This window comes from Tachypleus tridentatus, chromosome 7 (assembly GCF_004210375.1).
Source record: "Tachypleus tridentatus isolate NWPU-2018 chromosome 7, ASM421037v1, whole genome shotgun sequence".
Lineage (NCBI taxonomy): Eukaryota > Metazoa > Arthropoda > Merostomata > Xiphosura > Limulidae > Tachypleus > Tachypleus tridentatus.
Window position 1 is genome coordinate 147360824 of NC_134831.1, and position 16890 is coordinate 147377713.

A 16890-nucleotide genomic window follows, 5' to 3' on the forward strand; every position below is an offset into this window, starting at 1 on the left:
GCCTCAAATCCCAATGAAGCAATGCAAAAGTCAATGGGATGATGAGGTCAGAATGAATTACATCAGTTAAATTAGGTTTCATAAAGTAATTTCCAACTGTTTAGCTTTCCTCAGCAAATCTTTGAAGATTTATCTGTACAGTGCTAGATCAAAATTAAACCCTATTTTATATTTAATGATTTGCTTCATTATGGGATCCATACCTACGGCTATTTCTTTGAGCTCATCTACCTTGCATAGGAATCAGACACAGCCTTCACTGTGTGGATGGGTTTAGCAGGTTTTGTCTCTTCAGCATCTTCATGACTGTTGCAGGAGGCTACCAATACTTCTAAATCTTGACTTGCTCTTGGTAATGGGATGCCAGAAGATCAACCATCTTCTCATCCCTCACACTATCAAACCCTTCACCTTCAATTTCTTTAGTGAGTCTCATGATATTGACAACTTCCTTCTTAATTGTCAGAAAGCCTTTGAAATTCTTGATAATTTCAAGCCAGAGATAATGCCAGCATGTATTTTTGGTAGCTCTTTCACTTTGCCCTATGACAGTTGATATCATCAATGTAATGTTACAAGCTGTCCAAAACTTGGTTAAGTTCTTGAAAACACCCAAATCAAAAGCTTTGGTTGCACACTGGTAGACATTCCTTGTATTGTTAAACTTGAGTATCTTTATTACACCTTGGTCCACCATCCAATATTATTTCCACATTAGAATGGCTGAATTGCAGTGTGTCAGGGTCATAGACAGGAGCATTATCCTGAACTAAAAGAATCTTAAAGTCAAGATTCTTCTGTGCCAGCTATTCTTTAACCTCATGCACAATGATTTTGTAACCATTCATTGAATAATATCAAAAGCAAAAGCCACAATAGAAGTTACCCAATATAATCATAATTTCAAGTAATGGAGTATTTTATTTTGCTTTTAAATATATGCAGTCAATGCTTATCAGTAAATGACTATGTTAATCAACTGGATCAATCACAAAGCTTTAATGTCTAAATACAGAAGCATCTAAGAAACATATTATGACACTTAACTTCCAAAACAAAAGAGAACTTTTAACTTAATATCTAAAACTATGTTAATACAGCAATTAATTCCTTTGTGAACCATAAAAAAAACTTTATACTCTGAAGTAAAATTATTTTCCATGATTTTAAACCTATAAGTTTAATTTATTCTCCAACTCAACCAACTGCTGTAAAAATCCTTTATTTGGACTGACATCTCTATTCATTCGGACGGTGCGTAAAGCTTCTGCAGCAGTCATTCCTTTTTTTATCATAATGTAAGCAATTGCAATAGTAGATGACCGTGAAATACCAACAAGACAGTGAATTAATACTTTTCCTGAGAATAAAGAACAAAATATATATCTAAATTAATTATCATATATAAATATACATAAAGCTTTTGATAAAACTATAAAGATAGTTTTGAAATATATTTATTTCCTTTCTTCCTAATTTAGAAAACATACAGCCAGAGTGGACAAATTTTCAGTCCTGACAAACAAAAATATCCCATGTTTCAAAGCAATATTTTCATATGTAAATAAATTTGTAAAGTTGTTAATTTTTTATCTTTAATAATAAAATGGTACAGCTTTCACAAGCTGCAATGCATCAATATCACTTTAAGTACATGTCTATTATAAAAACTGCTACACTTATATAAAGAATTTCTACAGTTATCATGACACACACATAATTCACTAGTGCCTGGTCACATCAAACTACTACACCTGTACCAAATTCTGATATATATATTTATATGTTAAAAAGCATCAAACTAAATAAACACCATGTAAAACTGTACTGCAAATATCTCTTTTATAATTTTAATCCCTAGAATTTTAAATTGATTATACATCAATTGGTGCATTTTTATGTTAACTTTAAACAAGCTAAAATAAAACTTTGTATGAGTTTGTGATTTGAGTTATTTCATCAAAGCTGCTGCGAGTCTCTCAAAATGTCGTTTTGGTGAGGAAAAGGCATCTCCCAAAGCAAGGCTGCTTTTTCTCAGGGCTATATTTGGTTTTAACCATGAATCAAACTGTAAGTAAGTACAGTTTTTCAATATGTTCATGAGAACTAGAACACATTGCACACCTAGTAGAAACAACAATAAAAGTTATTCAGTTATTTCTTTGAACCTTTTTTTGTTTTGGTCTGATTAATTATATTTAAGTCTGTCAATTACTGAAAGTCTATGACATCATCAAATGGTTACAATAAGAAAAGGAATTAAAGTATATTATTCTTAGTATTCCTTCTGTTTCACAGCTTTCTTGTCCTCTTTAGATTTGACTTGATTATGATATTATGAATGACTTGTGTTTCTGATTCCTTTAACTTCAACATAAACCTCACTGTGAATGCATCAATAACTTGCAACTGGCAATATAATAAATATGACTTTTGAGATTCTCTGAGTTTTAATGCTACATCTGAAAGGTAATTTAGTGTCTTTTATTGTATGTAGACATTTTTATGACCAAAACACCCATCAGTCTCTATGCAATAGTCCCTAAGTTTAGAGTTATTAATCTATTGACTGAGACTTTCTTTTCACTAATCAAATAAAACCCAATTAAGTACATTTTAAAAATAAATTTAATTGTTTTTGAAGTATTTTCTTCAAAAAACGTCATACTTTAACTAGTTTTACAGCAATACTATAAGAGCATATTAAATACCAAAAATATCTAAAGATAATTTAGGCCTATAGACACACAATCTTTAATTTTATTTCTCTAGGTAAGATATAACAGTATTACATAAAAATTCAATGGGAAGTATGCTGCAAAATTTATTTCATTGAAATTGAAGTACTTTTAATCACTATACATTAATTGTGCACTAGACCTATATTTTAAAATACAATAATAATAATAGAAATATCTATATATATGAGCAATTAATGCTTATTAAAGCACAGCTCTAAATGCTCAATTTTGATATTTTAAAAGAGTTTAATTAACAAAAGCTTTCAACAAATACTTACAATTTTCTATATCATATGTATAAGGGAAAGAAGGTAATAATTCATAAATAATTCTAATTCTTAATTTATAAACCGAGAATAAAAAAAAAAAAATGTCTAGAGAGATACCTGATGCAGGATATGTAAACTGATATGTGGTTTTAATTTAAGTAAGTAGCTTTTTTATATTAAATGTTAATATTAATGACAGTTAAATTCAAATATTTAATTGGTTGATACAATGGAGGTAAAATATTTTATGTACAGGCTGTAATAATCTGAATATTACTTTTCAAGGAAGTATTAGTCATAATAAAATGGTCTTTATCTGTACTTATATCCGATTCAACCAGTTTCATTTTTTAAACTAATTATAGCGTAGTTAATTACATAAATATTAAATTCAGTCAACAGACCAGAAAGTATAAGAAAGTATTTGCATAAAAATGTTTGTGTCAAAGGTTTATAATACAACACACAATTTCAATGACCAAGTGAGTTTATTATTTATTTATATTTGCAATGATAATTTTTAGGGATTTAATTTTGAGAGATTATATTGAATTAATTGAATTACATCATAACAATCATTACAGTGTCAAATTTTTAATTAATTCCCAATGTAAAAGACATGACTACAATCTTGGATAAGCCTAGTTCTGACACCAAATGTTTACAGGAAAATGAATATATTTTGTCGATTTTCATTTACCAGACATAAAAAAATTTGTTTGCTATTTTAATTGGACAAATATTTAAGCAAAATTTCATGCTAAATAAAGGCAATTTAAACCATCATTTTATGCAGTTCCTACTAACTATAGTCAAACATAAAAGTGAAATGTGATATATGTATAATGGTTTAAGGTTCTTGAGCAAGTTCTATAATTCTCAAACTTACAGCAAGGTGTTTACATGCAGTAAGGGAATCATATAAGCTTTTCACTGTATCCAGTAGTTCTCACAGTATTCCTTTTTATATACAACATTTATTTTTAACCGATAAAGAACCATTTTTTCATATATAATTGCATAAGCAATGAACAAGGAATTATGAAAAAAAAAAAAGGAAATTAAATTTCATCTTCCACAGTTCATATTCTGATAACTAATCTGGATATTATTCAAATGCAATGCAAACCTAATCTGAAAATATACACAACCAAAAAATAGAGTAATGCTCCATTGAATATGTTTGAAGTAATCCATTTAAAAGTCACAAAAGATAACTAAATCACATTTGGAAATATCTTAGGTAACTGAAAAATGAGCTGGTATGAATTCCTTGTGAGAGCTTAACCTTTAATTGGAATGTTTGTAAATAATAAAGACTGATGTTAAAAACAGTAAATGATGTTCTCTTTTCTTCTTTTTTTATACCCAATTTGATTTACATTAAAAAATAAGGGAAAGCAAAATAATGGCACTTTTAAGAGATTTCCTATGAAATAAGTTATGCACAAGACTCCAATAATAACAGAATGCAAAAATCATGTAAATAAAATGACAGTATGTTTAGTACGATTATTAAAATTTAAATTTTGGGTGTTATATAAAAAAACTACACATTATACCAACCTTTAAATACAATTGCAATGAATGTACGTGGCACTGCATAAAAAAACATGATATAGTTATAGTTAACATTTAAGAATTTAATCTAATGAATTAGTTCTAAACTGTAGCCTATAGAAATTTACATGATATCATCATGATCTAATAATTTATTTAAACTTTACTCTTAACTGCATGGAATCTATAAGATATTATCTTCACGTAATAAATTATGGAAATAGGCTCATGAGAATTTATTTTAGATTGGAATTTCATAAAATCTGCAATATATTATTATGTACAGTAGTATTTAATATAAGGGCGTGAAGAGGTTTTTAAATAATTTATGTGCTGCAGAAAACCACCCTAATGAATTACTAAGAGAAAAAAAACTGACCATTAAAAGTATTGGTTATGATATATTATGTGCATATATACTAATAATATGTTAAAACCATAAATAAAATTTCCAGTATAACAATTTAAGAATTTCTAAAAAAAGTAACTTTTTCACTGTTACTGACCAACTTGACTGATCACATCAGCTGGGTTACCTCCTAGACAGCTTGGGCTATTGCTACACAATTTCTCCACTTATCTTGTCTCTAGGTATCTGGTTTTGATGTTCCAATAAATATATACAGATTTTTGTATAAAATGGTAAACGTATCATGCACTTAAACATCTTTTATATCCAATTCATCCCAGAAAATGGTACTACATATTGAAGGATAAACATGTGACAGTTTGTAAAGTTAAATGATATATATTGTTATACAGGTATGAAAAAAAAGGATTTTAAACTGAAGTAGGGACCCTGCTACAAAAAAGTAATGAAATAGGAATTAAACCAACAACTACAAATTTATAAAATTTAATCCTTACTTTGGTAGCATTATACAGTTATCTGTAGGCCAATGTAAGGATTAAATTTTATTATAAATTTGTGATTGTGGTTTTAATTATTGTAAAAATTATAGGTATTATGACATGGCTATGCTAAAAGTTTGTATATGTTGTGTTCATTCTATGGACATATAAAAACTTAACAAATAAATAGGAAAAAAATTAAAATTTCATTGGAAAATAAGGATCATTGGTTATTGGTAGACCTGCTAAAAGAAGTATCCAGAACAAAATAAATGCTGCATTAAAACATACACAAACAAATAATGTGATACTAGTTGGACAGATTTCATAATGATTTTCAATCCCTATAATTTGTGTACTTATTATTGTGGCATTTATTTTGTTTTGGATACTTCTTATAGCAATGCTATGAATAAATAATTGTAATACTTGTCCCCTATTTATGAGATAATATAATAATATACTTTTTAAGACACACCTCCATTTTTGAGGGCAGAATCTATAAAATTGACAGCTTCATCAAAGCAACTAGAAATAGGAGCTTCAGGGATATCTAACATTCTAAATCCCAGATACTGAATATTAATTTTATGATAGTAACTTGCACGTGTGTTCACTTGACCAAGATTAGGTTCTTCAGCAACATTCACAACATGAGTGATGCCAATCTGTTGAAGAAAAGCCTTATTCATGGCTGATTTCCTGAAAAACAAAAATAGTACCACAAATAAAAGCAGATATATTAAGTATAGTTCATACATAAGTAAAACTAGCTACAAACACATGTAGAGTAGTAAAAGTGAATATATAGAAGAGGTAACTAGGTCTTGAAAAGCTTATAGTTTAAAATTCCACCAAATAAATGTAGTTTTTCACTTCATCATTGACCATACAACAAACTTGATGTTACAAATATTATAGCAAACTGAACAACAATGATTTATAAGCATAATAAAGCAGAAAGACACAAGACACATAGTATGTTCTCTTCATAAAAATGGTTTTCATTATGCTTGTAAATCACTGTAGGTCAATGAACTTTACTGTTTTTGCATCATGTGACCATTTAGTTTATAACATTCACTCTGAAAACTTCAAGAAAATTAACTGTATTAAGATTATCACTGGTTTAGATTTATACCAAAATAAGTGCAATGGATTTTTTTTATTTCTTGAAATAGTAACCACAACACTTGAATACTAAATTAAGATGTTCAATTTGTCACAGGAGATTATCTTAAATAATTGAATGACAACTGAATAAATGCATAGGATAGCAAAAGTTCAATTTTCATGAAGGAAATATACAACAGAATGTAAACAAAATGTCATTTAGCTAAAAAGGTAATATCTGATCTCTAACCAATGCTCACAGCAGGTAAATATCAATGTAATATTTAAAAATCCTCATATAGGTATACACAGCATATACATCCTATAAACATCAAAGAAATACTATATAACACTTTGTCAGACAAATTAATATTCCTCATGGTTATTATTTTAACAGAAATAATTTTGGTCAAGAATATGCCCACAGTCATGATTTTAAAGTTAAAATTTATTACCTGAAACTTTCAAGCAACCAATATCAACATTATAAATTCAGAAATTACATATAATTACAAAATATAACTTATTTAGGCCTTTGATAATTAAACTTGAATCACATTACCTCCAGTTGATCTGTCTGCCAATTAAAACAATCTTGCTTTTACTGAAGGATAGATCATAGTCTGAAATATTTAAAATTTTAATCATTCTGACAGATAATTTGTTCCTTCTTTTCAAGAAAGGCATATTCTACACATAAAGACACTAAAACTGAGCTCACAACATCAGGAAACATTTAAAGTTCAACTCCCTTTTATACTACACACAGTTTCCACTAACTTGACAACTATTCAAAAAAACACAAAAAACACCTACATTGAAGACTAGACTTTTCCTTACAAAAACTTCAAGAACCTTTAACTTTTCACAACGTCAAACTAAAGACAAATATTTTGTAAGCTCTTTTAGTTGTTCTAAGTACACAGTTTAAACTTATAAATGTTGGTATTACATGCTTACAACATACTTGATCAATCACTAAACCTTTGGAATGATTCTGATCAAAAAGCATTTTAAATGTCATGCAGTTTCCAAAATATTAGTTGTTTTAGCATACTTTTGGTACACATGATGTCATTAGTGTAAGTTATAGATAACAAAGGTATATTGGAAAATAGACCTTGAAGTTATAATCAATCAACTGGAAAAACAGCCATTACTCATTCCTTTAGCTTTTATTCACAAATGTATTTTTGAATATGCTTTTTAAACTTTTACTTTATTTGCACTAACAGTCATATTGTAACTGTCTTAACAATTACTTAAAAAATTGTTTTTCCTTACTTTAATACCAATCTTTTTCACAGATATGTGATAATTAAAATACTATCTTTAACATATTTTGAATTAAATCCTTTAATATACATTTTTTAATTTCAAATTCTTATGTTCAAATCAACATAAAGAATGCTTTTTTATCACATTGAAATAAAACTGTAAAATAATTAATGACATACTCCAATTACACTACATCATAACTTTAATATTGATTATAATATTTAAATAATTATATATTGTTAATATCTGTAACTTATTCGTTCTTATAATTGTGGAGATTACTTTCCACAGTAAAATTGGCTTAGTATATGAAATCAAAAGAAGCCTAAATCTCCAAGTGTATCTGAACCTCATGAGAAATTACTGTCAATATCATCAGTATATACTCTTTTGTCTTGCATATTAACTGCCCCTTGTTAGTACAGTGGTATGTCTCCGGATTTACAATGCTAAAAGTAGGGTTTCGATTCCCCTCGGTGGGCTTAGCAGATAGCCCTATGTGGCTTTGCTATAAGAAAACACACACATGCATATTAACCAAACATTATGCACTTCCTTTTGATTAATTGTTACACAGAATTAAATTCATTACTTTATATGTAAATCTTCATTTGAGTATTATAACTGTTTAACTTTTAATCAGAAGTTAATAATGTTCATGGAGTACTGTACTAGTTATAGAACCAAATGATTACTGAATTTGATAATGGACTAATTGTCAAGCTCATTAACCAATTGCATTCAACTATTCTAAACTGAGATTTGGCTATCTGAAGTAATCATTTGGCTTTTTTTTGTACATAAATACAAATCTACACAATGAGCTATATGAACTTTGCCCAAAGCTATTTAAATCTGTTAATTATACAACTCCTTAAGCTTACCACTGAGTCATTGGGATAGGAAGGAAGGGGATTTGAATAATCAAAAACAGTAATTGTCGGGAAGCTATTTTTTCTTATTTTATGTATTAATATATGTTTTGCACTAAGAATTCTTCTACAGTAGGTGTCTGTAACTTGCTGATGATAAATTTAATGATAAGCTAACATCATGCACTCCAGTTGTTTTAAAATAATATACTGAAAACAAGTTAAATCTATGTACAAAAAATTCTTTACATCATGTGTACCACAGTTCTATCTTAAATACTATACAGATCTCTTCTTGTTGTCAAAAGTCCACTTAGTCCAATTCAATTACAATAAAATTAAGTGACAAGCTCAAATAATGTTTCTATTTTTAACTAAAACACTATCAGTTCGCTGACAGTTCGTAGAAGTTCGCTCTTCTACGCAAAATATTTTCTCAACCCAAACAAGCCATTTTTGCATATATAAAACACTATCAGTTTAACAGTTACCTTATTCCTTTTCTTTTCTCACTTGTTTTTTTTTTTTATCAGAACAGTACTAGTGTACAATTAACCTATGATGTCTCATGACTTACTGCACATGTATTGAACTTTTAATACTTGTCTGTTTTTCATATTTAGGATTACTTTCAATAAATGCCTGCTCTTTGCACATATAGGTATACTTCCAAATAATCACCTGTTTATCATCAAAGTTCACACAGGCAGGTTCAATTGCATTTGAACACCCTCTGACAAGACAAATTATCTTAAAATGTTGGAAAACTGTTAATCTCACTTTACCATAGCAACCATTAGACTATTTACTCCTGTAAGAATTAACTTTATGTTTTCTATCTTTTCTCTGACTGAAACTCTCTTTCATTTTTTTGGCTTTATTTTTGGCTCTCTTCCCACTCTCTGGTCTCTTATCTGGTTGCCACTATTTGTATCACTTACTGAGGCACTCTAGAAATCTCCAGTTTCAACATTAATAGCTTAGAAACACACTTCCAAAAATCGTCTACTTTTAACTCTCTTATTATAAAAAAACAATAGCACACTAAACAATCACAAAATACTAAGTTAGAATAAATAAATTAATTAATACTACCTACACTAAATAGTCTTTTAAATGTGATAATAATAACTGGATGAGCTGATTATTTTCACAAGTCATAAAAATAATAAATTAAATTTAACCTTAAAATAAGTTAAAATAATAACTGGTAATCATAATGGCAATATTTTGATTACTTAGCTGAATAACTGAAAACATTAATTTCATTTAGTTTATTTTTCTGGCAGTATTTTATGTAATTCTAGTTCCCATTAATCAAATAAACTGTGTAATGTTGATTAATGTAACTGACTAATTTAGCTAAACACCCAGCTCTAACTGGTAATATAACAAGCATGATTTGTATTTACAATTAATAATACCACAGAATAAAGTTACTTTATAATAATTATAATTCAAATGCTTAATGTGAAAAACATGTATCAGTATTGACTTACTTGTCATGCATGCTAAAGAAATGTTAGAAATGTGGAAAGAAATCTGTTACAATTGAAATTTTGAAAAGCATCCAGCAAAATGACCAGAGGTGACTGTTTACTAATGCTTGTCTTATGCATTTCATTTTGATAAATTATGATGACTATTGTTACTCAAAATTCTGGATATGGAATACACTTTTCTTCTAGCCACTTCAATGAGGAATGTATGACAGATGTTTCACATCATCCATTAAAATATTTTCTAAAATTGCTTACTTCCTTAATATGTTATGCTAACTGGCTCATTTTCTATATGATATTGTATGATACATAACTGCTACAAATGTGGATCACTACACTCCAATCTTACCAGTTTATGGCTCCTGTAATTCAACAGAAATGTCTGACAAAATTAAAACATTGGTTTAAACTCAGTTTGAGAACAGCTGAGAATCATTTGTGAAGACAAAGGTCTAATTTCTAAACAGTGATCAAATTAAGATATGAGGAGCCCACTACATCTTAAATAAAGTGGGAATCCATGATTGTGCTACAGCAGAACTAATATACAGTGGAAATGCATGGTTTTGCTGCAGTAGAACTAATATACAGAGGGAATCCATGGTTGTGTTACAGCAGAACTAATATACAGTGGACATCCATGGTTGTACCACAGCAGAACTAATATACAGTGGACATCCATGGTTGTACCACAGCAGAACTAATATACAGAAAGGTCTCACAAAATATGATGCCAGGCAATAACTATACCTAACTTGCTCAAAAAAGGGTGCAAAAAAATGTTATCAAAATGTCTATTTCTAACATTCTGAATGTCTTTTTAATGTCTAAATTTATTCTAATCAGATGCAGCTGAGCTGAAGTTAATATCACAGAGGCCTTCAAAATCATTAGAGGTTAGAATAGACTATCACTTGAATTTTGAGTTCTAATGTGATAAGATTAGTAATAATAATGTGAATGATGGAAATTGTAAATCAAAAGTTCTGAAAATACAAAACCAATTCTTAATAAGAAACAACTCACAAATATTAATTTTTGGAAAAATGTTTTGTGATAATACAGTACTACTTAGATTTTGGATATTTTGAAGTTTTTCTTAAATAATGATGTGAAGGGTGAGTTGTGTGTGGTATCCAAAGTTTGAAGATTTTGGATGAACCTAATGGGTCCATTGACTTCTTACAACCATAATTATCAAATTTATCTCATTTGTATTGCTCATAAACCTGTTCACTTCCACAGAATGCTTTAAATTTATTTAAGTTAGGTGCTACATCATTTGTATTATGACATGTAAAAGAACTTCACTCGCAGTTTTGTTACGTTTGCTGAAGCAATAAGAAAAACTAATTCAGAGCAATTTTTTTATGTATAATATTTCTGTGGATCACAACATAAATGCCTTCTTGTAGCTGCATGATTTCTTATGTGCTAGAAACATTTATGGTATTTTTTTCTTAATTGGCTGTAATTATACATTTTAATTTAATGTTATAATAAATTTCAATAAGCAGCCAAATGTGTATGTTTTGACTGGATCCCACAAGTATAAAGTGCTCACTGCAAACACTATAAAGGTCTAAATAATGATGTGCCAAAAGTTCACTCCACAGGCACCCACTGGAATTGGCAAGAGGAGGCATTTTCCCCTTACATTTCACAATACGTTGCATATATTATGATGTAAACTTAACATTATGATTAAACTAAATATTTCAGCAATTTTTATTAAAACTATAAATTAATGTTGGAGTTTAAGCATGCATAACACACATACTTTTAGTTTGTTGGTTTACACTGCAAAAGCTGATCCCCCTACATATATTTTTCTCCCCTTGAACATATTTCTGCAAGTGCCTGTGGTTCAAGCTCTATTGTTAAAGTTACCTGAGATATAATACAGTTTAAGAAACTATGTTCATTTGCACAAAAACAAATGATTAGTTAAATGGAGATTTATATTTTATCCATTACATACATATATACTAATATTGCTCATCCACACTTGTTTCATCAGATGAAGAATAGCTCCCATATTTAAGTTAGAAAATGCCAATTCAAATCCAGATTAAAATTGACAGTTAGATATGTATATTGCAAATGACTCTTACTGATCTCCTACATAGATATTTGGGTAAACTTCATCACAGTCTACACTTCTTATCATCTCTTCATCTGCATCTTGTGGAGTCTTTGGATGTGGTTTGGTATGAAGAATAACACGGTACAGATCACTGACTGTAGCTGCCTCGCTGATATGTTTGTTACTTTTGGAGAATGAGTATGTAGCCATTTATATAGTATGGAAAAACCTCACAGACTTTCTCCTCGTATTGGCTATAGATCTTCCAATTATACAACAAACACAGTTCTGTAATTCAAACAGAAGCTTGAAGCTGAAAGAAACAAAATCACATCAAAATTATATATGCTTTTACATCACACAAAATAAAATCAAACTGTGTATATTTATGTGATTTAAATAATTTCATGTGAAGGAACATGCAAACTGTTAACAATTATTTTAAAGAAAGCAGTGAAAGAGTGAATGGGAGGGAAAAAAGCCACACTTTTTTAATTTTCACTTCTGAATCATGTATTCCAATTCCAAAGAAAAACTTTTAATAGAAAGATAATTAAAAATCTTAAGCAATTGACATAAATAAACTTTATCCAAAATACGTATACTCATAACTATAGATCATAAGCAAAAAAATATATTAAATATGTGAAAAAAAAGGGAAGAATGTGCTATAGACTTATTTAATAATCCATTTAACCTTTAAAGGTTAACACAGTTTAGGCAGCCATTCAACTAATTTCTGTTTTAAAGAAATCAGAGTAAAAGTAAACATAGAAATAATATAACTCTATTCCTATCATACTAAATTTCTATTTCTTTCAAGTTCTAAAATATGACTAAAATATTTTCCACATATTAAAAATTATGATATCTCATTTAACTTTATTTCATAGACTATTAATACTGCTCATAACAGAAATATAAATCAACACACTTGCTCACCAGTGGGACAGATCCAGGCCCCTTTCAAACAAGGGAAAGTATAAATAAGATTATCAGAAAGTCTGAGAGGGCCCTTTCTGCCCCTCTGAGAATCTGAATGCTTTTTAAAATTTGAATTCTTTCTAGGTACCAAATTCTCAACACTTTCCATTGCTTTTTTGGCCAGTCTTACCAATCTACATATTAGCAATAACAAATAAGAATAACCAATACTTTCTGTTACCACTGAGAATATCTTTATCTCATCTGTGGAATCATGACCCACATTATCCTGTTATATCAACCACTACTCACTTACAGGCTAGGGAAAGGAATAGGTAAACATAATGATGACAAGGATTCCTTCAAAGATGTATTTATTTGTTTGTTTGTAATTAAATACAAAGCTACACAATGGGCTGTTTGCTACCAATCACAGGTAATGAAACCTGGTTTCCAACATTGTAAGTCTGCAGACATACTGCAGGAGGCCCAAAGATGTGTGATGGATTTTAAATTGTTTCTTTAAATCTAAGAAGAAAATGTCCTTTATGGCTATTTTTTACTATTTTACACAGATCAGAAACCTTTTCCATACAGGAATATAAGCATAAATGATCCCAGAAAGCAAAAATTATTATTTTTGTCTTTATTTGCCTTTAATGTTTTACAATTTCCTTTATTTTTTTCACAATAGAGAAAAAAGTACATCACAAGTGCCTCTCTGTAAATAAAAAAATAAAAATAACTGAAGCAAAACTAATTATGTAATGACTAATTCTCCTAGCATTTCTCTACATCAACTCTTGTTAAGTCACATTTTCATTAGTGGTTCATACCAAATATAAAACGGCACCTCTCTTGGTTGACTTTCTCACTATGTTAACACAGTACACCAATTCAAGAAAACTCTCCTCCTTGGAAGAGTTTCTACAATCCCAATCAAGATTAAAGTCTTCCATAATTATGACATCAGTATCCTTATTAACTCTAACAATCCTGGTCTTATTATACAACTTCTCACTAATATCATCTGTCTGATCAGGTGGCCTATAACAACTGCTAATTAAACACTTTCTACCCTTGAAACTTACTAACTACAACCCATAAAGATCCAACCTCATGACTACTATTTTTCATGTTTTCATTTCCAACATAAAGCAGTTTATCTCTTATATAAACATGTCCCAGTAATTTCACCTACTCTAGCTTTTTAAAAGGTTACTCATCATGAAATATCTTAAAACCTAGAATTTCAAAGCAATAACTTCTATTACCAACATTCTCCAACCACATTTTCAGTAATACTCACTGTATCACTTTCATCTTCAGCCTGAACTCACCTATTTCATTCCCAAGATAATCGAAACACACAAAAAAATAACCAGCTTTATCTGATACTTTTTTTAAACTTTTACTCTTTAGTCTTTTTGCACTTCTCATAGTCTTAGCTATTTGATCACTCCCAATTTCCTCAGCTCCATCACTATTATGGAAGTTTAAACTGATTTTTAAAAACTTCCTTAAATTAAAGCTACCCCAAACAGGAAATGTATTTGGCATTAATACTCAGTAAGGTGACTCATCAATACAATCACCTTTACATGTGCATTAATGATTTTGTCCAATACACAAAACGTGAATATATAAAAACATTTTATATTGTAGAACAGTAAAAGTGTTTTCATTTAAGGCAAGAAATCTGACTCCAAGAAGTACAGTGCACATATAAACAACTTCATAAGTTGTGGGTTTTATCACTGATTAACTTTATATATCTATAAAAAATGGTATATAGTTATTAAACTTTTTGCTTTGTTTAAAATCTTAGCCTATAACAAAATATTGATTTAATTAATTACACTGAGCATAGCAACTGGTATTAAATCTTGATAATTTCATGGCTAATGAGTTGATGCCAGGATATATCTCAGAACTGCTGGTATGGGTATTAACACTTTTATTAATAAAGCAGAGAACAATGTTTCGACCTCCATAGGTCATCTTCAGGTTAACAAAGAGAGTGACTCCAGAATAGTTAATTATAAACTAACATAATAAAGCTAATTTGGTTTGAAGGTTTAACCCATTCAAATGGAATCAAACTTGATATAAGAAGACTGGTGGGCAAAGTGAAATTCATGTTTTTACTTAAGGGTTATATGTGTTAACTTATTTCCAGGATTATTATAACAACTAGAATATTGTGATATATATCTATCAACTTGTGGGAATTTCTGGAAAAATGGACATAATTCCTGAAAACAGCATCATTTAAACATTATAATGACATGATGTATTTGGGAAAGTTCATGAACATAATAAACTAATAATGTAAAATACAGAATAATTCAAGTGTGCACTACGCTGAAATTTCCGCACATTACTTTGTGGTCTTTTTTTTGTTTCATTTCTTTCTGTCTTTTTTTTTTCCTATCAACATTTCATTGCGAGCTTCAGATATACGTATCCACTTCGTTAATATCATTACGGCTTATTCCAGTAACTTTTTAATTGCGTTTACAAATTTAACGTAAAATTTAAGAGAAAATATAATAATAATTTGATATTTAATATAATTATATATTCTTCATGGCATTAAATCCACTTCCTAAAATATGGAGCAGAAAGAATGTTATAACCTTAAAACTAGTTACAGTGTTAAAATTAAGCTTCGACTTAGTGTTATAATAGATAACTAGAAACCAAGATGCGAGATAGGGCCTACCATTTGTAAAATTTACACAAATTTATGAATAAAGACCCATAATTTCACAATGAACTTTTGTTATACGTGAAAAAAAAAAGAAAAACACCAAAGATCAGTCTGGTGGGATTTTCAACTTCGTGCGAAAGTGCAATATACTCTTAATGTGTGCAAGATCGAATACCGGGTAATGTAAATTATAATCTTCACAAAATGCGCATTATTCTAATATTGACAAACTATTCTCTTCAAAATTATTATTTTTTAGCGAAAATTCTTACTTTGGCACTTATCTTGCAGGATTTCTTATGTTTCCATTTTTCAACTCGAAAATGTTGAAATATTCTCTTGTAGATATGATTATATAAGTTCTTGAAAATGTAACTACTGAAAATCCCTCTTCCGTGAATCAAGCGCTCGGGCTATGTTCTGTCATGTTCGTCCACTTTTCTGAAGATGACTGACAATTGTTGTGGTCTCCCTCACCAGATTATATTGTACCTAGAATACAAAGTCTAAAAACAAACAAACTGTAAGAAGGTTTTTCTCTTCTGCTATATTTATGTGTGATTATATTTCAAATGACTTTGTTTACCATCCATTCTGAAAATACGAATACGAAACTCATCATCAAAATGCATATCAGCTCTATTAGCAAAGACAGGTGTTGAAATTAATGTGACCTCCCTTACATTTCTATAATCCAGATATAACACGCTAATAAAAATAATTATTTTATATTAGACTACTTCCACAGACCGTGAAAGTAAATTTTCTATTTATGATGTGGCATTATACTAAGCGTTACAAATCATATATAAGGAGTGAAATGAAAATCACGATCATATTTACCTGCTCTATGAACTCCTTTATATACATCTTTTTGTGTTTCCGATCATCTGTTTCTATAAATGGACTCCTAATTAAACAGGCTTGAGACAATTTTATTGCCTTGAAAGTTTTACATATTCTACAATAATTCCTGTACA

At 29.2% G+C, this 16890-nt stretch overlaps 1 protein-coding gene across 5 annotated transcripts; it reads right to left on the reverse strand.

Moving 5' to 3' along the window:
- Nucleotides 1-980: 980 nt before the first annotated feature.
- Nucleotides 981-16376, reverse strand: LOC143256858 (dual specificity protein phosphatase 3-like). Of its 5 annotated transcripts, none has more exons than XM_076514642.1 (4): nucleotides 16183-16376; nucleotides 12302-12586; nucleotides 5901-6124; nucleotides 981-1360 (listed from the first exon to the last, which is right to left on the reverse strand). In XM_076514642.1, exons 2-4 carry the CDS (start codon nucleotides 12481-12483, stop codon nucleotides 1173-1175), a joined length of 594 nt encoding a protein of 197 aa, XP_076370757.1. In that variant the 5' UTR covers nucleotides 12484-12586; nucleotides 16183-16376; the 3' UTR covers nucleotides 981-1172. The 5 variants fall into 5 exon arrangements, with proteins under 5 accessions (XP_076370757.1, XP_076370760.1, XP_076370756.1 ...); XM_076514645.1 differs by lacking the exon at nucleotides 16183-16376 and adding an exon at nucleotides 15923-16054; XM_076514641.1 differs by lacking the exon at nucleotides 16183-16376 and adding an exon at nucleotides 14507-14890.
- Nucleotides 16377-16890: the final 514 nt, after the last annotated feature.

Bases quoted from the DNA above. Each gene is read 5' to 3' on its own strand.
- LOC143256858 (XM_076514642.1), bottom strand. From the start codon at position 12,483: ATGGCTACATACTCATTCTCCAAAAGTAACAAACATATCAGCGAGGCA. The intron at 6,125-12,301 runs GTAAGAGTCATT...TTTGTTTTTCAG, and splicing joins AATATCTATGTAGGAGATCA to GAAATCAGCCATGAATAAGG. The intron at 1,361-5,900 runs GTGTGTCTTAAA...CTTTATTCTCAG, and splicing joins TTCTGCCCTCAAAAATGGAG to GAAAAGTATTAATTCACTGT.